The sequence below is a fragment of the Manacus candei genome, unplaced genomic scaffold, assembly GCF_025592945.1.
Source record: "Manacus candei isolate 608988 ecotype Guabito, Panama unplaced genomic scaffold, ASM2559294v1 h1tg000061l, whole genome shotgun sequence".
Classification (NCBI taxonomy): domain Eukaryota; kingdom Metazoa; phylum Chordata; class Aves; order Passeriformes; family Pipridae; genus Manacus; species Manacus candei.
The window spans coordinates 8,297,501-8,321,921 of NW_026138109.1; the positions used below are offsets into that span (position 1 = coordinate 8,297,501).

At 37.3% G+C, this 24,421-nt stretch overlaps 1 protein-coding gene across 3 annotated transcripts in view; it reads left to right on the forward strand.

Annotated features, from left to right (window-relative positions):
- The window catches only part of KIAA1328 (KIAA1328 ortholog), a 172,251-nt gene that overhangs the window by 18,350 nt on the left and 129,480 nt on the right, over positions 1 to 24,421 (forward strand). For all 3 annotated transcript variants that reach the window (XM_051804490.1, XM_051804491.1, XM_051804492.1), the window contains one exon: positions 554 to 669. In XM_051804490.1, coding sequence (XP_051660450.1) covers positions 554 to 669 — 116 coding nt within the window. The remainder of the gene's footprint in view (positions 1 to 553; positions 670 to 24,421) is intronic.

The window sequence follows — 24,421 nt, forward strand, 5'->3', positions numbered from 1 at the left end:
GGAAAATTTACTCCTACAGCTTGATATTTTAAAATCCCCTGAATAGGACAAACTGTTTTGTTTGGAGAAAGCTAACAAGAAAAATGATTCTTTCCTGGACTTATGTTTGACCAGTAAATGTGAAAGAAGGATTACTTTATAGATTAAGAAATAGAAAAGTTTTCCAATTTCCTTCCTATCTTGTCAGTTAAGCTCTCCCATTTGAGTTTTCTGTTTTCATGCCCTGGGCTTGTGAGGATCCCAGTGAGTCTTCATTATGGCTGCAGGGAATCAGGCTGCAAAAGCTAATTGTGGGTTCAGGTCCGTCCTTTGTTCTTCCGTACTGCCCATTAATGTGCATGTACTCTACTGAGATTGATGTCTTTGAAGAAATGACGTATTGCATAAAGTCATATGCATCCTCCCTTGTAATATAATAAAATAAACATTGTGAGGAACGAACCTGTTTAAGGGTGGAGAGGGTGTTATCCATTTACCTGCAAAGTGGTGAGGAATTGGAAGGCAGACACTGTGGTTATGGGCGTATATTTTATTTTTCTCAAATTCTTTTCAGGGTAAGTGAAGAAAAAGAGGTGACAGAAGAACGGCTGAAAGCTGAACAGGAATCATTTGAGAAGAAGATCAGACAGCTAGAGGAACAGAATGAACTTATCGTCAAGGAAAGGGAAGATATCCTTTAAAAATATGTGCAATGGCTCACTGAAATAAAAAGTGAACTACAGAGAAATAATTGTTCTAATTTATGGCATAGAATAAATCTGCATGTGCTGCCATTCAAAAGCAATCAGAGAGATGACTTGTCAGCATGTGACACTGGTTCATTTGAGCTTAAAACTGCAATCCAGCTGTTCCTATGATGTTGTTTTGCTATGAAATAGATATTTGTCAACTAAAAATGACAATAAGGAATTTATGCATTAAAATATGATTATAGATTATTTTTTTTTTACTTAATTCTGTTAGGTGGCTTTAATTTAAGTGTAAAACTTGCATGGTATTCCATTTCTCTCAGTGTCCAGAGAAAGACAATCTACACTGAAGGCATATAAACTACGTATATGTACTAGGGGATTTAGCCAATTTTGACTTGTTTTGATGTAGGGTTGGTTTGTTTGTTTATAAACAGCTGATTCTTTTTTCTTGCAGACTGTCACTTGCATTTTTTTGAGCTCCATATGCTTAGTCCCAATCTTGGAATATCACGTGCAAAGTCAGTATCATTGCAGGAACTGCAGTTTTCCTTTGGTGTGATGTTACAGACCTTTACAAAATTCTCTTCCTCATTTCTCTTCCAAATCTCTGCTGTCAATGCTTTGTTGTTTAATTTCTCAGAGATCTGATGGTTGACTATAGTGGGGTGTGGAAGAGACCGTGCTGCAACTACAACAACAGCAAATAGTGTGTGGTTCATCAGGAGCTGTATTTCCAATAGGCAAGATAATAATGCTTGCTGTTTTTAGGAAGCATGATGCAGCCTGTATACAGTACTGTTTTCAGTCCTGAGTTATGCCTTGTTCAAGATAAAAATGACAGAAGTTGAGGAGAAGGGCTGCTTGAGATGATGGAGGGCCTGGAGGAGCTATTTCCTGAGCAGAAGCTGAAGTGTGTCTGTATATGCTTTTGAATAGTGACTGGCCATGTAGAATTAGGTTGGAATGGTGGTGGGGTGAATAGGGGAGAGACAATGCTGAGGCAAAAATGGGCTATTCAAGGTATGAGCCAGTGTTGAAGCAGAAATAAACGGACATAAACAATACACAAACTTAAACGTGACATTGGAGGAAGGTTCTGGAAAGTTCAAGCAATCCTAGTTCACTCTTTATCCCTGGGAGGCTTAACAAAAAAAGGAGTTTCTTTTTGATGGAACTTGCTTGGCTTACAAAAGGCACTCAGTGATGTGTGGTCTCTGCCAGCAGGGGATTGCCCTTGGTGACCCAGAAGATCCCTTGTGTCACAGTGGCACTTAAATTGTTAGAAAGAGTTTTGCCTGTTTGTACCAAATAATATACACATCAACAAACTTAGCTGGCCAAGAACAGTTACTGGAAAATATTAAATCTGATGTATTCAAGAACCATTAGTTGTGGCTACAACTCTTCTACATTAATTTCACTAAATCAGTGTTTTGTTGTGTATTACATCTTGTGTATCCAGTCAGCTCATGAGTGTGGGTGGGATGCATATTCCTGATTAATTTTTTAAAAATTTATCCACATAAAGCTTTCACTAATTTATGTAAGGTTTATTTGGCTACCGGGAAGTAGACATTTTTGCTTGTTTTTTTGTTTTGTGGGCTTTATTTCTTTCGTGGTTTTTTTTTTTCCCTTTACTAGAAATAGATTGCGCAGGCTTGAATATTTTTCCAGAAGTCTGGTAGACATGGCAGGAGGTTAATGCATGCAATTTTACACTTCATAAAACTTTGTAAAACCTGGAAATATAAAACAAGGTTATAATTTAAAACAATATAATTTTAACTGCTGCAATACTTGCCTATCATACATGAATGATTCAAGATTTTCAACGTAACTCTGATCAGTTAATTTTTTAAAGCTGGTTGCAGAAGTAGTAGAAATGACTTGCTGAGTTTGAATACAGATTATGGCCATTTCAAGTGCAGCAACTTGAAATTCTTCAAGTTTTTCTGGATTGTGGAGTTCACTTGCAAATAAGATGTCAAGGATATAAAACCATAAGAAAATGTCTGCAAGCTATCCCAGTATTTAAAAATTATCCTGTGGTAATAAATTGGTTCTTCTGATAAAACTGCAGATATCCAGTGAAGTGTAATTCCAGCTTGGTAAAGGTTTAATTCATTTAGCATGGGCAGTTTGTTTTTTTTTTCTGGCAACATATATTTTGTTGATTTTCTTTTTTTTTTCTTATTGAGATTCTTGCAGCTATTGTTTGGTGCTTGAAACTCCTACTTTGAAGCAAATCTGTCTTTGTTTTGCTGTCGTTGATTATTTTTTTTTCCCCCAAGAAGCTGTGAGGACCCCTCTGTTAGAACTCATTGCTGATGAACTATTACAGAAGCTTTGGGAGTGGGGAAATGGGTGGTATGCAGTGAACTCACCGCAAAACTTTGAGTAACTTAGCAGTATTTGAAATCCAGTATCTGTCTGCAGCCTAAGCTCACATTTGCTTTGGAATTGGTCAGTGTCATCTGGGTAGGGAACAGCAGCTAAAATTTCATGCAAATTTAAAAGTCAGTTCTATCCTTCCATTGCAGTTGACACTTTAAAAAATTGAGTAGTTATTACCGGGGCATTCCACTAGTGGGGGACAACCCTGATGAGCACTCTGTGAACCACAAATAGGCCAGCCTACTCTTAGCATTGCCAAGTACTTACTATCACAGAATTAAGGAAAATTAGGGATTTCAAGTAGTCGCCCGGTCTACAACTTTTTCCTGAAGCAGTATTGTTAGACCTGTCATATTATAATTTGGACAAAAGTAGGTATTTTGGCTTGGTTTTTCTCAAGGCATTTAACACTTGAAACTGTCTTCTTTCAAAAGAAGCTTGATCTAAAGTGTTTCAAACAATTCCAAAACCAAAACAGGATCAAAACTTTATTTTGCTTGTAATAAACTCCTGTAAGCCTTTTTTTCTGGAAAGTTCTAGTGCTGTTGTTCTTAGGAGATGTGATGCCTAGTGGTGTTAATGTGCGTGTGCTGTGATGACATCTCTTGCTGTTATTAAAATTTGCCCAGTTAAACTGAACTGGAAGATCCAAAAACAGGTACCCCTGTTCTTTTGATGCCCTCCACAATGAAAGCATCTTACAGCTGTGAAGATGAGAAAGTGGTGGGAAAAAATGGTTTTCTGAAAGCGAAGATTAAGTAAGAGGTGGAGGGAAAAATGTGAGAGTGTGTATTGGGAAAGTGAGATCTAGAACCTGGCTGTAAAGAAAGACTTGGAAAAGGAGGTTAGGCTGGACATGGCTGATGTGAAAGCAGTAAAAGCCTGTGAGTGATGAGTTCAGAAGTGTTTGGGATAAGCAGTCAGGGTTAAGGAAGAGCCAGGATGGTGGCAGTTGGCCTAGGATCAAGCAGATGATTGTGAGACAGCTGCTGGAGGCAGGGATGTGTCTTTTCTGTGTATTCCAGTACTCTCCAAACTTTGAAGCAGAATTTGGGGTGAAGCTCATGTGAGAAGGGTGTTACCTCCCTCTGTGTCTTCCTCAACATCCGCTCTTGGTATTCGTCTTCTGGATACACACTGGGTGACTAAACTGCTTCTAGTGGCCATCTAAATTCTGGCATTGATTTTGGAGTGTGTGACTTGCAACTTCCTTTTTCTTATTTGTTTCATTTGCATTTTCACAATAAGGGATGAGGAGTGTGCAGCACACTTAGACAACTTGTGCTGCCTGTTTTTCCAGCTCTGCTAGGAGCTGTTAATAGAAAAGCTGCTGGCTTTCCTTCCCCCCCAACATATTTTCATGCACCTATTATTAATTGAGGTCCTAAATATGATTTAATTTAACAATCAGGAAAATATCTTTTGTAAGATGCCCCAGTACTGTCATGATAGGTGTCTTAGGAAAAAAAGTATAATAATGAGATTATTAAAAAACAAATACTACTGTTATTTTAGAGCCCAAAGAAATAAGGTTGTGGTCTTTAGCTTTTCTTATTATCACCATTGGGGATTTTTTTCATGTAAACTTGATGATGTTGCATAAACGAAGAAGAAGAAACAATCTTAACATGTCTGTAAAGATTTATTCACTGGGTAGAGGAAACTTTAAAAAAAATTTGAAAAATTGGTTGTTGAATTATAAGCTCTGCTTAAATTATCATTATGTAGACAAAGGATAAAGTAAAGAGAAGAAGAGATTCTGTTTATTACTAACTTCTTTTTGTAAATTTAAATTTATCAGTCCTACTAAACTGCTGTTTTTGTGTATATTTAGAATGTACCTGGGTTAGTTAAGCTTTTTGTTGGAATTATTTCTGACTGAACACAGACTTACAGAATGGTTTGGGCTGGAAGGGCCTTTAAAGACCATCTAGATCCAATGCCCCTGGCCAGGGACACCTCCCAGTAGACCAGGTTGCTGAAGACCAAGCCAAGTTCATATGACAAATCCCATGTGATTTACTTGGTTAGTCTTAAAATTGATCACAGACTCTGTTTACATATGTCCTTAATATTATAGAACTACTTAATTAGTTGATTTTGCATGCAGTTAATGTGAATATTAATTTAACTAAAACAGTTCATTTGCTGATATTGTTAGTGAGACATAGAATATTAATTTGCCAGAAGAATAATGAGCTTTATAAGCATTATCTAGAGACTTTAATAAAATGCTTTTAGTTTTGCCATAGTACTGTTCATTACATTAGTCTTGCACACATAAATTAGGATACTTACATATTTTCTCCTTTTCGTATCTTACTGTGTTAATGGAGAATTAGTAGTATTTTTCAGAAGAAAAATAGCTGCTGGCTTTACTTAATGCAAAGAACAAAGTGATAGAAAAACAGGTATCAGAGTACAGAATTCACTTGCTTGTTCTGTCATACCTTTCCTCTGTAATGCTTAATTTGCTTTTCTGAAAACGCGCAGAGAAACGCGCGCTTCTGCTTCCTTTCCTTTTTTTAATCTGACCCATCAGGTTGTCATCACAAGAAACAAAAAGAGTCTTGCACAAGGAGGCCTTGGCAATGTATTTTGTGCAATGTGTGGCCCCTGCTTGGCAGATGCCTGTGTGTGTGTCCCTCCCCATGGCAGCTGTTTGCAAGAGGACAGTTAGTCTGAAACTCAAAATGACAACACAGTGTCAGGGAGAACTGGGGTATGGAAATTAACAGTATAGTTAAGCATGCATGTATATGAAAGTGGGTCCCTGCCTTGTTGCTCACCCTCCCCACCCCTAACAGAAAATAAAGGACAAGAAGAAAATTTCTGTATGAAGACAAATTTTCTGTTTGCAGGAAACTTGTACATAGTGCTTTTGAAAGTCAAGCTATTTATTTAAGACTCAGTAACAGTTTGAGAGTTCGACTTTGGCTGAGTCTGTTCCTGATGTTATAGTTTCTGACAAGTTACGAACTGAGGGTTTGAAATGACCGTCATTATTTTTCTTTTATTTCTTAACTTGGCTCCCTTGGCTTATCAGTTTAATGTTTTTTCCTTTCTATTTTTCATATGTGAATGCATACTATATATCTTCTTGTGCATCATAATTTGTTTGAAGGTGTGTGAGGAGAATGAAAAAGTTAGTATTTTGTCCCTTTCTCCCATTTTATCCAACTGCTTCACTCTTTGAAGGTGTTTTCCTTACTGTTATTTCAGGTATCTTACTAGTAAATGTTTCTAAGCAACCCTTGAGGTCTATTGAAAAAAAGCTGCACTTATTAAAAAGTCTCTAAATATTTATATACTATTCTGTAACTGCAGTATTGGCTAAATAATGTATGTATTTACGAACTTAAATGTAGAAAAATCCGTCAAGGACTATTGGGTAAATAAGATATTTTGAATTTTTCATTAACTTTTAAACTAAAACAAGGTGAAACGTTGTAATGTTGAGTGTTCAAATGGATCAATGGCTGCAGATGCATTTGAAACTGAGCTTTCTATGTTTAATCCTAGCTAGTGCCTTAGAGCACAAACTGGCTACATTGTCCATGTTGTGAAAATACCCAGAATCAACAGGCAGCATCTAAACAGTCAGCAACAGCCTCTGTAGAATGTGAGCTAGACAGGCTTTTTGCCCTAAACCTTTGCACTTAAGTGGTGTGGGATTGTCTGTGAGATGGTACTGTCAATACAGAAATACAGCTGTGGGGTGAGGGAAGCAGACTTGGTCTGTGTTTTGTACCAGGTGTGGAATGGTTCAGTGTGTGGCTGACACAGGAGAAGACTTTCCCACCTGGCAGCTCTGGGACAGAATTTTGGAGGCCCCCTGCGGTGAGTGTTGAGGGTTAGTGGCATTCTTGCATCTCCTCACTTTCATGACATTTTTGTACTGTGGTGATCTGTTCCTGGTACTAAAGACTTGCTGTCTGACTGAATAAGAGCTAGAGTTCTGCTCTGCCAGGTTGTTGATAACCACTGGTCGCCAAATGCTTCACAGACAGCCTGTCTCCTAGCTCTGGGTTTCTTAAGCACAGACATGATATTATCTATGTTAACTATCTGGTGTGGGTCTCAGAACAGGATATTTTGATGGGCTGCCCCTGTCTAAACTGAACAGGAGAGACCTGTCATTAGAAATGCTCCTTCAGCCGTGGTGATCTCATGTATCAACATCAGGTACCATAAGAAAAAAACACTGAAGTAATTCAGATCAAAAAAATATTTCTCTCTAGAAGTCAGGCTGGGCAGTTTAAGTGTCTCAGGTGAAAGACAGATATTCCTTTTTTTTTTTTTCTCAGCCACTGACCAGGCTACTTAACTTGACTGAATTTGACCCCTGGTTTTGTGGCTACTGCTGAAACATTTGGCTTTAGGCATGTGAGCTTTCAAAGTGATGTTTGAGTAAAGTTTTCCTTTATGACATTTAGCTCATTTGGAAACAAAGACTGAGATCTTTTAAAAGGAGGCACAAATGCGAAAATGAGATCATTAATTGTTGAAGCTGGTACTGTAACAAATTGACTAGAAATGTGGATTCAGAGAAATTGATGTACTTTATCCTTCCAAACTAAATGAATTCTCCATCTGCTTCAGCTTCTCAACTATAATGAGGACGTTGGACTGACTCTACTATTGGTTTCTCTGTCTTCCTGAACTATTTTGGAAAGTTTAAACATTTCTTGCATGATTAAATACACTTTCAATAAATCAATCTCATAGTAATTGTTGTTCAGGAGAGTTCATTATTCAGTTCAGTCTTTTAAATTACTGTTCTTCTTTAAAGGATTCTTCTTACGTAATGGCTTCTGCTAAATCCATTTGCCATGCTCTGGCTTGTAATTACTTTAGATTTGAAGAATAAAATGAATGGCTTTATTATTAATCAGTAGCAAATTTGTCTTACTGTTTTTAGAGTGGCCTTCGCTCATGAAATAGTTTTAATGGTCTGGATAGCAAAACACTTCATACCTCTCTTTCAACAGAGATTTAGTGAAAGCAATCAGATAGTTTTGTGGTTTTTTTTTCCTTCCACCACTCCCCCATCAAGCATTTTGTCACAATGACTGTCATCACATGTTTGCTGTTGTAAGCTGCTGGCCCTCTGAAAGCCTAGTTTTGCTACCTGGTTTTAGATTGGAAATTTTTCAGGCCGGGGTAGCCTTTATTTTTGCCTCGTACTGTGGAGAGTGCATTGCACTTAAACACAGCATTAATTTAACATTGATTTAACATTGGCTATTACAGTGGACATTGGCCTGTGTGAACTTTGTTACTGTTCAAGCATGATGAAAACTTAAGCTATTTCTTACCTCCTTTCTATTGTTGTGGGATTTCATAGTTCTTATTGGCAGTGCCTTTGTAGTCAGAGTTGCAAGTCTGTGCTGTACCTCCCCAAAGCAAAATTCCATCTTGTTTGACAGCAGCTGAGGCTGGGCAGATAACTGTCCTGTGTGAATCTTCTCAATTTGGCATCAGTTCTTTGTCCACAGTCTCTTGTAAAGTTGTTCAAACCCATCCTTAATTTTAAGCTGCCAGTCAGTGCAAAGTAATATAAATACATTTTCAGCCTTGCTAAACTTCTTAGGATCTAGTGGATGTTACATTAATATCTCAATTTCAGAGATTACTTAGAAAGTGAAAGTGGGTTAGTTGTAGAGTTATAGGCATTCAGTAAATCTCAGCTTTTAATTTCTTTAGGAATTCACTGCTATAACAGCACTCTTGGTTTTGTTTCCTCTGTCAATTGTGATGTTTAACCAGTGCTAAGAATTTTGAGTAATGCTGAGGAATTGGAGAGAACATCCAAAGAGAAATGAATAGCATCCTTGAAGTCCTAATTCCATGGCTCTCTAGGAGGTTATTAAAAGTATAAGTGTAAAACTGGATGGAATTTATCCAAATACAGGAACTTCATTGAAGACTTCAATGTATACCTTTTATCTTTAGTTGCATTGGCATTACACTCCTTGCTCTAGTTTCAGGAGTTGTGGTTTTTTCGTTCCACATTTACATTTTTCACTTCATATCCTCGTATGTATATGTTTATTTAAGTACCTTTTTTAATTGTGGAAGTGGTAAGCTTTTCCTGATGGCAGCGTGGTCACTTTCATTGCGTAAGTGTCAAGAGATTTACATAAAGGTCAGCCCCTTCTTGGGACAAAAAATACCCCAGGGTTTATAGCACAGGGAGTACAGTTGTAGTAATAAGGATTATGTTGCTGATAAGTTCCCCTCAAGGCCCCATGATGGTAATACCCCTATATTTTGTCTTTAAAGAAAACTGCTGAGAGGCAATAATTTTTTTTGTATGTGTCCCATTTTCATTAATGCATGGTAATTGATGGAGTTGCAGTGACTTGTAACAGTAATGAGTTCTAAACATAAGAATGCACTCCTTTCTAATAAGTGAGCACTGCTGGGGTTTAAAAGCGTACTAAATCAGTTGCTTTAGTATGAATTTATTAGTTTTTTTCAGCATTAGCTTTAATAGTAGTTATTTACATAAGCGTACATCCCATTAACCGCCATCAGGGCTGGAAAACATGCTGAACTGTTCATATTTTCATATAATTATTGAACATAATGGTTTCATTTGCATTTCTAAACAGTGATGTTTCTGTCAGGCTTGGAAATAGTGTCTTTACGCAGTCCCTATTTCACATCCACTTATTTGACATCGTTAAATTTTATGCTAATGTGCTTCCCTAGAATGTCATCAGTAGGACAGATGCTTGCACTTTAATATACAAATCAGTGATGCTTTTCCCTCCCCCCTCCCCTGAACTGCAAAAGAAATAAAAAAGCATATCTGCACTTTTTAGATATAGTTTGTTTCATTCTACAGAATCTGTGAGAACTGAAACTTAGGTTTCAGCCCTACCAGTCACTTCCAAATGCTGTAGTAACAGAGACCTTTGTTACGAGCAGTGGGGGAGGAAAAGTCTTCTAAAGTTCAAGGCAATGATGTGTTAAAATAAAGATTGTAGCTTTGAGCTTGCCTCCTGTGTAAGACCTGGAGCTTCATAGAGCAAGTTGCCTATTCAGGCAGTGGCTTGGCTTTGCTGGCAGCAGAGCATCGCTGTGGAGAAGGTTCAGTGAGGGAGCAGTTTCAGCTGCTACACTTCGTGCTTGTCAGAAGAAATGCATGTGGAATTCTACATTGTCAGGTTTTTAGTTTTGCATTTAAGATTTTTTTTTTTTAATTTTGCAGAGGTGCGCGAGACCACACTTAACTAAGTGGTGATGGTGGTGGTTGTATGAACGGTGTTGTCCTGTTTCTTTCTAGAAATGTCAGAGCTTTGATACTTGTACTGAAGTTAACACCGAAAGTTAACGCAAAAACCTAAGCAACATTGCCAGTAATTGTACTTCTGAAAGTGGAAGTGGTGGAATAAAAGTAAACAAGTATAATCAGCACCACCACCGAAACCACACTGCTTTTCTTCCATTTAAAAATGAGATTAGTGTGTTGCATCTTGTTCCGTGTGAACTTTATCTTGGGATGACTTGCTTACCATTGCAAGTTGGGTGCTCAGGGTGGAGCAGGTGAGTTGCAACCTGCAGTATGCAGTTGGGGTCACAGGAAGAAGTAACTATAGAGATGGATACGTGGTGTGTTGCTTACCAGCCAGACATGACGCATGTGAATGAGCGTGGAAAGCCAGAGAATGTCCTGGTCCGTTCTTTACTTTTCCTAACTTACCATATGTGTCATTGGGCAACTCTGCTGTCTTCTCTCCTAGTTGCCTATTTAAAAATTTGTCGTACTGCTTGCTGGCCTTTGTGTGACGTGAAAGGTTAAATGTGTTCATGTTGCTCAGTTATGGCATTTCATGGACACGCTCTGAAAATCTTAAATAAAACCAAAAATGTTAGGGTCAAGCAGGAGACTGGGAGAAGTATGTCACACGGATTTGTTGTTTTCATTGTTTTAAACATAAAAATAGATGTTAAAAAGCATCTCTCTTGGTTGTGTCATAGAAGAAGGTTTGAAGGAGGCACCCAAATGGAAAAGGGTACTTGGACTGAAATGAAAAGGCATATTTTATGCATAAAGGGACAAGTGAGCAAACTGTAGATATACTCTGATGGGTTCTGGGCTTGTGGTGTCTTTAATTATAGATGATTAACAATTTGCTGGTTGCTTTGCAGACAAGTATAGAGACAAAAATCCCTGCTGGGAAATGCTTGCAGTCTAAGACCTCATTCTGGTGGTAGAGCTGTATTTTAAGCAATGAGAAGCAGCAATATTAAAACAAAACCAAAAAATTTGCTTTCATTATCTAGAAGAGAACCATTGAATTTTTGAAGGATTCAGTTCTGAGCTTGCAGTAGTGCATGTAACCACTTTATAGCAAACAATCTGGAGCAAGGTGCCTTTTGGTACACCTTTTACTCAGGATTAAAATAGGACACACCGATGTGGAGTAGCAGTTGGTGAGATGTGCTAATTTCATCTGTGAAGTACTGGGAAATTTAAAGAGAGTGCCTCTGGCATGCAGAGCAGACTGTTGTACTGCAGAGATTCTGAGCTGACCTCTCATCAATGTCTCATTTAAATCCTGAAAAGAAGACTCTAGGTAATTGGCAAGTATCCTCATTTTAATATGTGGCCATAAAAAGGTAACGTATGATGATTTTCAACATCAGAGGATTAACATTTTACCTTTAAATAAAATATGATTAACTGGTACAGAATTAAAAGTAATAGAACTGAAATATTCAAACTATGACTCTGTGGCGTCAGATTATGTGTCAAATGTGACAGTTTAAGTACTGAAGAGATTTAAAAAATGAGTCAGCTGAAGGATGTATACCCCAAGCATTGAGAATAAAATGGAATAAAACAATTGTAGCTATCAAAACTTTCTTAAACTATCCTGGCTGAAGGAACCAGGAAACCAAAATATAGTGTTGTTTACAGTGACTGAGTCTTGCCCAGGTGCCAGTGCAGGTGCAGTGAGGAGGTAGTTGGCATGGTGTGATGGCATTCTAAACTATGATTTTAAGCCACCATGTGATGATTATGCTTAAATTTAATTGCCAGGCCAAGACTTTTGCTTCTGGATCCATCAGCCTGCAGAAAGGTTCAAATATGATTGATCTAGCAATGCATCTTTTCTTTCAACAGTTTGCAGCCAGCCAGGCGTTTTCTTGTCCCTGTACAATTTCATTTCTGTTAGATTGGCACATGTTTTGATACATGAAGCCACATATTTACCATCTGAATTACTTAGTGTTACTGTTTGGAAATGTGAAAAATGCCCTTGTGAAGGTTTGTCATTTGACTTCTGCATATTTTAAGCCCTTGTTAGGGCTTTTTTTCTCCACCTAGTAGTTCTGTAAACTCAGCTTGGAATTTGACAGTAAAGTGGCACATTGCTGTCTTCTGAAGTCCTGTAAATGAATTTTTAGAGTTCAGTATGGGCATTTAGTAATATTCTTGTAGATGTTGTTTTCAGCACGTTTGCACACATTAAACTGTGACACCTTGAAGTTTTGTAGGAAGTGCCAAGAGGAGGAGTGGAATATGGCTCACGTTCCACAATGCAAAAATAAAAGAAATGGTAAATAAAATGTGCTGTGGTCATAAAAATTGGTAGGTCTAATTTTGTTTACATCCAGAGAGTAGAATACTCAAGTAAGTGTGTTGATTTCGTGCAGTTTTTTCAGAGAGTAGAATTTTAGTAATTATGTAAAAATGCAAGCAAAACATTTAACAGCCTTCATAATACATGAACTCTTCCAGTGTGGATTTCTTCATATTTCATTGTCTTCAGAGAGAACTTTTTGGTTCCTATAAATATTTTTAGGCACATTGATGAAAGATCCTTAGATGCTTTTAAAGATGTTACTCATTGTCTCATAATGGTACAGAATAGGACTCAAGTGAGCACAGCTCTTAACATCCAGCTGTCACTTCAGGTAACTGGACAAGTCCTGTGAGGCCTTACTGCTCTGTTTCAGTGCAGATAACCATATTTAACTTGTCATTGCTCTCTGCTTTAACCTGCCAATTAATCTCCTGCATAAATTTATCCTATGAAAAGACGGAAATTAAAAATAAGAAATATGTTTCTAATTATCTGCGGAAAGAAGTTATGGGAGCAAGTAACTTACCTTCAGAACAGAATTTCACTGTGGAAAGGACTGCATGGCATCGTCTCTGCTAGTGTGGGCCTAGATTTGGTTACCCTGAAAGGCTCTTGATTTCCTCAGAAAGCCATCTGGGCATACTGCCTTAGGTACATCTGCTGTGATGCCTGGGGATCTGTGCACACACAACCTGTGAATCCTAGTTGATTTTAATGAACTGTTTATATTGAACTTCTCTCATGTTGGCAAATTTCATGTTGTATATTACACTCCTCTTTCTGGAAACAGCCACAAGACAGTCCAAAGAATTCAACAACAGTATAATTGCATTGTTCTGACTGAGTAGTGAAGGCATCAGAGATTCTTCTGACTCATCTTCAGGGGACAGATGGCTATCAGGAACATTCTGGCTCTTTCAAACAATTCTCTTAAATATTTCTGTTCCTAAAGCTGTAAATATCTGCCTTGGTTCATTTGTTACTTTTCTCCACTGTGCCATTTTTTAAGGATGAGTGTTTAAAAAGATCTTCCAATGTTTTTTTGACATCTTTTAATTTCCAAGCTAGACACAGTCACAACTAGCTTAAACATGCTTGTTCTTGTGCCAGTGTTTTGCTTAATTAGATCTTCCTTCTATTTAATGTTTATGGAGAAGGAATTAGAGCAATAGACGTGCCCAGTCTCAAAGGGAAAAGAGAGGACAAGGTGAGAGAAGTTTCTTTCACTTGGATGCCTGTTGTATGGGTGATGGGAACTGCTTGACTTGTGAATTATAAAAGGTGAGAAATCTTGGTGAAATGGAACAAGGTTGAGAAGGATTTTATGACTGAAAGGTCGGGGAGCTTAGCAAAGTCAGAACAGCAATGTGTACTAATTGGGGTTTGTTTGCTTTTCCTTCCATGTGAAAGTTGCCTTGATGAAGTTCATCTTTGCAAAGCTATGTAGCAAAATTTCTGGTGAGTGTTACGGAAAGTCCCCAAAGGTCAAACTTTTAAGTGCACATATATGGTACAAATAAAGGTTGGTCCTCTTAAGTATCTGCAATGACTGAGCCAACAAATGATGGTGAGACTTTAAATAGGCCTGTTGACTTCCACCGTGGCAAAGGTGTCTTGTCCTCCTTGTTAGGAATTCTGTTCAGTCTTGCTTTGCCAGAGAGTTTGTGGGACAACAGTGTAATTGTTCTTTTGTTAGTTGTTCAAGGACATTGAGTTGTTGTGAATGGTTTAAACTGTCAGAGAAAAGGCATCATGTAGCTGGATCTGCGCATTAGCTGTGTAGCTGTTGGTGTCTCAAAACTGTGAATGGTGCTGCCCACAGTCAGGATTTACTTCCCAGCATTGTGATTTTTGCCTTTTAAATACCAGTAATAAAGCAGTCAGAGGTTTGGGGTCTTCATCTGCAACAGATTTGTATTTTAAATGGTTTTCATGTGAATTTTCACTGTGTGTGAGGAAATACACGTGGCTGAAATAATTCTGAAAAAAAATTACAGAACAGTTGACTGTTAATTAAAAGTTACTAAGTCCTGTCCTTGGGTGTTTATTTGGGCTTTGTCTTTGTCTGCATCTGTCCCTCTTGGGGATGATTTGCAGCACTTTGCCGTTGGCATGTCTGTTGCTCTTTGTAGACACTAGAATAGATTCTTACCTCATATTTCATAGAAAACATATGAAAGTTCTGCAGTTAATATCTACTGAAGGAGCCGTTATTTTCTGCTGCTCCTTGAGATTAAATAAAGTGTGGGTAACTTGCATTGCAGGAGCTTTGCGCTGCAGTTCATAGTTTTGACATAAAATTACTGTGGGCTTGCTGAATCAGTGGTATTTTGTCTCCAGTATATCTTCTGCCCCAAGAGCAACCCAGAATGTGTTTGTGGACTGTAATAAAGACTGGTTTGTGCTCTTCTCTTTTTATAATACTGCGTTGCTTTAGGTGTTGTTCTACTTTCTTTTTCTCAATGTCAAGAGTTTTATTTTAACAGGACTTGTGAAATCTGGAGACTTATGGAAGATTACTAAATCTGCCAGAAGTTTATAAGGCTCTTGAAGAGTATATGAGATTATACATAAACTCTTCTTCACTCTCTGAATCTGGTTGTTAGATGATGTGAAACTTCATTTCCTAGGAAAGAGGTTTTCTGCTCAGGAAAAAATATTCTTCCAATTTTCCTGGAAGATGATTAGTCTGTCTTCGAAGTGTGTTGCCCAGTGGGGATCTATTCTTCAATGCTGTGTGTTTTGAAAGTGCTGGGTTGTGTATTTGCTGTAGGTTGATTCAGTAAGGCAGTTGTGTAAATCCCTACGTCTTGTCACTTTGTATAATATTTTGCATATGTTTTAATTTAACACTATTAAAGCCTGCTTGTCTTTGGAATGAACAATGTTTTTGGTCAGGAAATGTAGGGATGTAGGAGGGGTCAGGAAGCTTCAAGAGAATTTTTAAAGTCACATAATGGCTTTTCCTATCACCTTTGTTAGTGAAGGCTACAGCACAAGGCTTTGCAGAGTTTCTTTGGACAGCTGCATGGAGGACAAGCATTACTCTCCTGTATGGACTGCAATTATGCTGTTACATCATGTGAAGAGAAAAAGAGATGATCTCTTGGAATTCCTACTGCAGACATTCTGACAACATCATGCTTCTGGATATGAATCTTTGGGACTTTCTCATATTCTTCCTAAAGAGTAAAGATAAGCCCATGACCCAGGGTTCAACTCCTTGGAGAGGCATGCTGAAGGCCAGTTTGCTCAATCCTCCCTCTCAACCTTGGCACTGTTTGCTTGCCCACCTTGATTTGAGTGACATCTGTGATCCACTGCTGCGGATGGGTCTGCAGTCAGTGTGTTTAGGTAATGTCTCCTGTGCCTGTACTGCAGACATGTCCAGAAATTAGTGCAGTAGCCAGTCACAACACAAGTTGTCAGTGCAAAATGTGGAGTCATTCTCTACCCAGGAGACTCACCTGTAAATTAATGTGAATACACACAGTGTTTCTTTTTTTCCTGCTCATCTCCCATTTTTTGTCAATCATGTAGTATTGAGTATGCAAAGAATGGAGAGACTCTGAGTTAGTACTAGTTTGTTTATTAGTATGAGATATATTTTCCCTAGAATTTGTTAAAGTCTGTACTTTGCTTCTGGGATTTGGGTACTCTCATCTCAATTTTATCTCAAGCAGAGTGAGTCTTCTAGACTTGTCTACATTTATGGGTAATGGACAGTAGTTCTTCCATGATTGCAAACTTTCATATCAGAACAATCATCAAAACACTTTTTTTTTTTTAAACATAACAGTTTCATGTTTGGAAAGCCAGTTTGAGAATCAGGTGTAATATCAAGCCTAGTGCCAAGATTAAGTCTATGATTACAGGAGAATAATTCACTGTAACATTTTCATACATAAAGCTGCACTGAATGCACATTAATAAAACAGATACGTGGAGGGATGGTGTCACACTGCAAGATGTTTGTCAGGTTGTTTTCACTGGCCTGACAGAGCTCCAGTATGAAAGGTACAGAGTGTGGACAGACTCTGTAATGAACTTGCATACCAAATCATCTGCCAGAACTCTGGTCAGCTGGGAACAGACTTGCTGACAGACATGAGACTCCTGGTATAGCCATGTGGTGCTTTATCTTTTATTTAAAACTCAGTTGGCTCTTTGTTCTGTAAGTTTAATAGAGATGTAGTCGCTATTGCCACAATGTCAATTTTGCTGTAGTTTATCGTGCAGAATGTTGAATGCTATATGCCTTGTTCTGTGAAAAGGATGCATTAGGAGTCTTGGAAAATGCAGCAATGCTCAAAACAGATTTTGATTGAGATTCATTTACAGAAGGAGTCTCCCACAGTTTTTATGGTCTCGAACAAACAATGGTTTGGTGAAATAAACTGTTATATGTGAAAATTACAACAGAATTTATAGTGGCTAGAGACCCTCGGTGCAGTGCTAGGAAATGGTTGTTAATTGATCCTAACATTTTGTTATGATAGATCTTGTGTAGAAGAGAAAACAACTTCTAGCATCTTACATATTTTATTATTTCTTTTTCAGTTATTTCTTACATTAGGGATAGAAATCTGTTCTGTCAGCCTCTTGGCTTACATAGTATTTGTTCCTAAACAGGCATTGAAAAGTAAGTGAATTAAAGACAAGCTGTAATTTTTTTCATTTAGAGTTGATCAAAATTTTAAATTTCTATTTTACAGGGATTGTTAATACTTTGAAAAGCAATTTTGTTTCACTGAAATGTCTTTCAAATGAATTCAAAGATGCCATGTTTTGATTTTATGTTGTTTCATGACATGGTGAGAGAAGCATGTTGTGATCCTGCTATCCTGATGATTGCGCTCAGACATAATGGAAGTGATCTATTTGTTTTTTTAAAGTGTGTCAGTCTGTCATTGCAAGACACAATATATATCAATACTGAATGTCAGTCATTTTGTTAGGCTTTCAGCTACTGCCATATCATTATGACTTTTTTTTATAATGAGCAAAACACGACAATTTGTGATAAAAGAAAATTTCAGCAAGCAACCCAACACCTTATGCAAAATGAAAATATTGTCATCTTTGAAAAAAAAGAGAGGATTTTCTCAGATTTCAGCAAGTTGGTTTTCTTCTTCTGTTTGAAAAGTGGTTTTGACAAAATGTTGATGTTATATTAGCAGCATGTATTAGAATTAGACCTGAAAGAGATCCTTAGGCATCCTTTTCTTTCCCAGCAGAGGATGGGTCACTGTCTGTCTTTCTGGCTTCTAGTTCTTTGTCCATATAACCTGAATTTAAGTTCAGATTTTTCCTTCCAGTTTGGAAGTGTTGCCATAACTGTAGGGCTTTCTCTGTAGATCTGAATTGTTTCTCATTCAACAAAGCAAGCTCTGCAGTGTCCACGGCTGATTAAGCTTTCCCAGCTGTCACAGGTTTGCTCTGTCCTCAGCTGCGCTTAGTGAAATGCGCTGCAGGTTGGGTACCCATCCCACAGATTTCTGGTAGGGTTGGTGGAGTTGGGCAGATTTCAAGGGGCCATGATATATTATGAGGAAAGTGATGGGTAGGCTGTTTGATCAGCATTAACTACAATGCCGGTAGACCTTTAACTTAGCTGCCATTAATTCAGCCTGACTAAAATAGCATTTAGAGTTAATGAAACTAGTTTTAACAGTATCTGCAATGCTTTCTGTGTGTGAACGTGTGACATTTTACAAGTACATTGCAAAGACTAAATTGATTCTTAGAAGAATACATTTCTCTAGTCCAGACAAGACCTAATAGATCTTTTTCCTAGATAGCAGACTTAACTTTTTCTTAATTTTCTCTCTTGATTAAAATCCTGAATGGGTTGAGGTTTCTACTAAATGTCTGCTCAAAACAAGCTTAGAGAAAATGGAATGTCAGCCTTAAAAATGTCACCTTAATATGATTTGACATGATAAGGTCCTAGAAGTCTCCTAAGGATATATATGCAAGTATGGACTAATATACTTGCTGTATTTGGAATCAGTGTGTGCAGGAATGTATATTCAAAAAATATTGATGACACTGTGCTGTGGAGAGTGCTTGGAATAAGGAGCACTGGCAAAAAAAGAAAAAAAAAAGGAAAACTGACTGGCAAACCCAAGATACAGAGGTGGATGAAAGGCAACTGAATATTCAATATGGAGGTTTAAAAAAGGTATCAGGCTGCTGGGGCAAAGGAGCAGATCTCCTGTTAAAGGGGAAAAAACAGAGTTCTCATAAAAAATTTGCTTATTAATACTTAGATTTAATAAGGGAAATAGTGCAATTCTAAAATATATTTATGCTTCTGGTGTGAAATGGAAACAATTTCTTTTCTCTTTTTGTGCATGTGCACAAGCATTTATATTATTCTAACATTTTTTTATAGTGCTGCCTATGTTTTTAGCACAGAAGATATTCTAGTTTTGGTAAGTTGATTTTTGTCTATCCATAAAATTCTGCTGACTTCTCTTTTGTGTCTAAGTATTTGACTGATTATTGAATTCCATGCATTTATGAGTACTTCAGAAGTCTTATTTAACAATTAGTGCCTGGAAAATCGAGGAAAGGCACATGTCATGCATGTGCCACATATTTAAATCACACTTTAAAAAAGCCATCTGTTCAACACTTTGTTTTTAGGGCTGTTCTACAGAGAAGTGTACCATTAATAAGGAGAGTTCAAAACCAGCTTAGGTACCTATTAGGCATAGTGTTAATGTTAGTTTTTTTATGTATATGTATATATGTTTGTGTGTATTACCAGATGCCTAAATTTCCAAAACAGCAACAATTTAACCTGAGCTCTTGAGGGTGACATTTTGCAGCTTGTAAGCAAGGTAGAGTCTGGACAAAGACAATAGAGTTTCACATCAAGCTGTTGGCAGTAACCTCTCATAAAACTTAAAATTTTTATTTGTGTTTGTTTTTCTGCTCTTATATAATTTGAAATTGGGTAACAATTCTCTGGAATAAGCTATAACCACTTATGTGTTTTAATAATACAAGGTTTTGCAATATTGTCCAACAGCTGTTGAATTTATTTTTTATTTTCTTGGTTCAGAGCAGGCACATTACAGTTATACTTTATCTGAAACTGTTATCTAAAACAAGATTATGGTAACCAATTATTCTGTGTTTAATGTTGGTGGGCAAATTCCCCAGACCATCTAAGCTTGTTTAATATCCCCTTGCAGTGTTTGGACAATGGACTGTTGTTATTAGAAACTATGAATCAAAGTTAAATTGAGGGTATGAATCATGTTTAAACTGCAGAACAAAATCATGATGATGTGAAAGTGCAAGTAAGTAAAGTAAACCATAGGATAAAATAATTGCAGATTCTTGCTTAAAGTAGGTGCAGACTAGTTAAATCCTCTCTGATGAGTGAGAGACTTGCACAGATGATCCCTGACATGTTTCATTTGCACTGCATTGATGTGGTGAAGTGTGGGCTTGGTGACTTCATGTTCTGGATGCACCTGGTCTGCCCCTTAGCTGTTACTGAACCATCCTGTGGGTCCTCTGCCCTTGCTGCAGATCTGAAAGAGCAGTAGAGGTGTTGCAAAATGTCCTTTTGTAGCACAAGGTGCTGCCCTTCCTGCCAGAAGACACTTGAGAGGATGATAGGGAGAGGTCGTAGGGGTTTGCAGGAGAAGCAGTCACTTCTGTTTGTTAGATCAAGAGGCAAAAAGGGGTTAATGAAATTAAATTTATGCTACTAAGACTTCTGTGAATTTGGTAAGTGGAGCTTGGATTAGAAGAACAGAAATAATGCTTCCTTGAGGCTTACAAATTTCCATGTTTGCTTTACTTCCAAGGTAGGGTAAGTGATGTGGAAGCCTTTATATATGAGCCCAAAGTTTACTTTTCCTGAAACATGATTTTTACGTTTTCTGCAACTGTGGAATATTTTTCCTTTCTGTTGTCTACTAATAAGCAATGTCTTTGTTCTGCTCCTAACTGGACTGAATATTTTGTGTCCCACTCTCTTCTTTGAGAAAGTGTTTTGGTAAGAGTTGGTTTGCATATTTGAAAATGCACAAGGACATGTTCAAGTATGTAGCTAGCAGTCCCAGACCAGCAGGATATGTGTATCTCTGCATCTTACTGGATATGTCTATCTCTGCATCCAGTTGTGGATGCACAAAGTAGATGCATATTGGTGTAGTGAGGTTTTTCTGAACAGCACAGGCCAGGTCCAAACTGAACAATTTGTTGTATCTGACTGCCTCTAAACGGTTTGGGAAATGTTTACTGCAAAAGCATGTGAGTCTGTCTTCTAAAATATTAAATCCAAGAAGCGCAAGGAAGAGCAACAAGAAATTTAAAATAAAGATGTTAGTGTAATTCAAAACCACATCTCTTAAAACAATAAAACTTCCCTCACACAATCTGTGTGTTGTCGGATTTTGTGAGTTTCGGTTGAACTCTTGATGCGTGTGTGCTGACTTCTGTGCAGAATCTTTTCAGTAATCCATATCGTTATCACTGCGCTGATTTTAAAATCTTAACTCTCTACACGCTCTGAGCAACCGTATGGTAAACAAGCCTTGTTACTTATCCTTACCTTAGACTTTATGTGCAAATTTTAATACCTTATTCATATAAGGTCTGACCTTTTCTACAGTTGCAAACAAGCCTCCAAATAAACCTTGAATTATTAAACCAACCTTTATGTGAATGTAATGTGGTTCTCATACTATTTTATATTTCTCTGGCTTCCATGCTGGTGTTACAGGAATGCATTCAAATGGCAAATCTGTCCTTCATAAGCAAAATAGGTTTACCTTTTCCTAGTTAGGCAAAAAATTCAGTCTAAATTTCGTTTGAGCAGAACTTAGATCCTGTAATAAACATTATGGTCATAGAAGAAACTTCCATTGTCTTGTTAATTGGCATATAAGGGTCTGTTTCAAGCCATATTACAGGATTACCACTATAATAAATATTGGAGATTGTCTCCTAAAATAATAACATCAGTCATGTCATGTTGTAGTAACTGTGTTGTTTCTGTTTATTGTGTGTATGCCTGAACCAAGTATTGTGAGGTTGCAGTGGTGTGTGTCTTTTTGTTTGAGTTCTATTAGCAATTCCTGATAGGAAGGTGAAACCAACAGTCATGGGCTGAGGAGCTGTTATGCCAAGAATGACTTTGTCTTTCTTTAAAGACATCCATTCTCTGAGCTTGTAGTCAGCCTCGTGAATTCCCAGGCTTGGGACTTCGGGTTTTGCAGGGAGAAGGAAAGAGGCTGTAGAGATCAGTAAGTGAGAGTGAAAGCATGAGGAGGGACGTGCATGTTGTGTCTTAAAAAGTAAACTTGCTGGAGTTTTTTGTTGGGGAAAAAAAAAAGTCATGTTCCAACTTAGCATTTTAAGTTTCCCTTAAATGCCAGTCTGAGGCATATTTGCAGCTGTTCCCGTTGAATAGTGCAAAGGCTTGACTTGTGTGGTTTTCAATGGCATTCAAGGTTTCTGTGCCCTCTCAAAAAGTGTTACATTCATTTATGGCTGTGGCACATGCACAAGAATGGAGATATCTGGCCTTGATTTATGCTGCTTCACTGCATGCATCTCTTTGCTTAAGTCAAGGCTCCCAATTTCAGCAGTCAGCCAATCTCCTGAATATAAAGGCACAAAGGGCAGGAGAAAAATTATGATTAATGTTTCCCACGTTGCCATGACTTCTGTTAGAGGCCCGAAGAGTTGAGATATTTGGTTCCTTTTAAGAGAACATTGGAAAGTTTGGAACAGGATACATGAAATATGGAGATATTAACTACAGCTAATGAGAGATATGAGAAGGAGTATGAGTAGTTGCTTGTTTACCTTATTATGGAGTAACATGAACCAAAATTCCTTAAGTGTGGGGGAGTTGTTAGTGAAACCATTCTAGGAATTTTACAGATGTTTTTAGTGAGCTCTTTTAATCTGTGGTGTTTACAGATGTTTTTAGTGAGCTTTTTTAATCTGTGGTGTTAATAAGTGTTGTAGATTTTTGATGTGTTTCCTTTTTTGGTTTTACATGGATTTATTTGACTGATTTTGGTGAACTGTTTTGTAAGTCATACAGAATATATGGTATGATTGGAGTAGTGTTTGTACCGAAATCTGAATTTTTGCATGCCTCACTGCTTGTTACTTTCTTGTTGTGAACCTTAATGGTGGATTAAAATATTTGCATTTATTTTACCTTGGATTTCAATGTATTTCAGTGAAGTTAACAACCCATACGCTACTGATGTAAGAGCCACAGAAAAGGTATTCAGTGTATTGAAAGAGACCACTTCAGTGTTTCTCACAGAAATGCTTGAGAATATACAAGAATTTCTGTTTTAAAACTAAACTATAATTCTAGGCTTGTCATTATTGCTTGTCTAGGCAATAACTCTGGGCTTGTCATCGTAAAAAGGCACCTTCACACATCTTTAATTTCTGTAACTAGTTTTAATAATTTCCCTGGGACCATCCAGAAAATATACCTTTTCTCAGTTATGTCCTGGTTATGCAGGTCAAATTGATTTATTTTTTGCTATCACTTTTTTTTTTTTTTTTTTTGTGATCTGGATAAGCATGCATAAACATGAAATTAGGGGTATTGAGCTATACCTAGCATTTTATATTCTTTGCAATGCAATTTCTTCCTTTTTCAGAGGACAGACCACAAAAACAACCTGATGCATACTTTACTTTCTGGATGTAGCACTGTACAATTTAGCTTGAGACCACAGAAACTTTGGCAATCCTAAGACTTGTTCAACTTGTAATAACATTGTGTAGAACTCTACGTGAACTGGGAAATTATTGTGTGTCTTCTTAATTGCAAAATTACACCTACAATTTTGAGGAAGAGGGATAGTGTTGTTGAGGAGATGGGAAATTTCAGGTGTTTTTTTATGCTTTGCAGTCAATTATAAAAACAGTATGAAACTGCGATTTGTATGCATGATGGTTTTTCCCTTTAGTGATTATGAAATTAGAATGGTGCTGTGTATATGTGTCTTTATATGCATGTTTCATGCTTTAAGAGAACATGCAGGGCTACTAAATTAAAATAATGTAGTTGAAACTTCATGGAATCATCATCCTCTTTTGAAAATTAATTAGGAGGTGCAGTAACTTCCATTTTGTGTGTGCAAACAGAAAATGAGCATATGGAGCCAATGGGTGTGTATCTGTACTAAACTTTGTGTACTGTCTTTACTCAAACCTTTTGACTGTATTTGAATCATCTTCTAAATTCTACTTTCTTGTAACTAATTTACATGATGCTGCTGCTCACTTAAAATCAGCTCATTCTAAGGACTGATATAATGTGTTGTGCTAATCTAGGTTCTTTCGTTCAAGGAGATCAGAGTGGTTTGCAAATGCTTATAATTCTGTCCTCATCCTGTGAGTTAGAATGTATTGCTGCATCTCATCTTCATAAAAATGAAAAAAAATGAAGTAAAAATTTGAGAATTTGTCCAACATATTAAAGGAAGATTGTAGCAGAACTGTGTTTAAAACTTGGATATCTTTGTCCTGGCACTTGTATTTTCCTTTGGGTTTTTTGTCTTAATTTCTGAGCTTGCACAATAAAGACTCTGGGTGAAAACTTTTGCCTTTACTGTAGGCAAAAGGACTAAGACTTCATTTAAAAACATGGAAACTTGGGTTCTGTTGCTAATTAGGGCAATCTGCAGTAGTCTGTAAAAAAAAAAATACCCTTTTGCTCACAAAGAG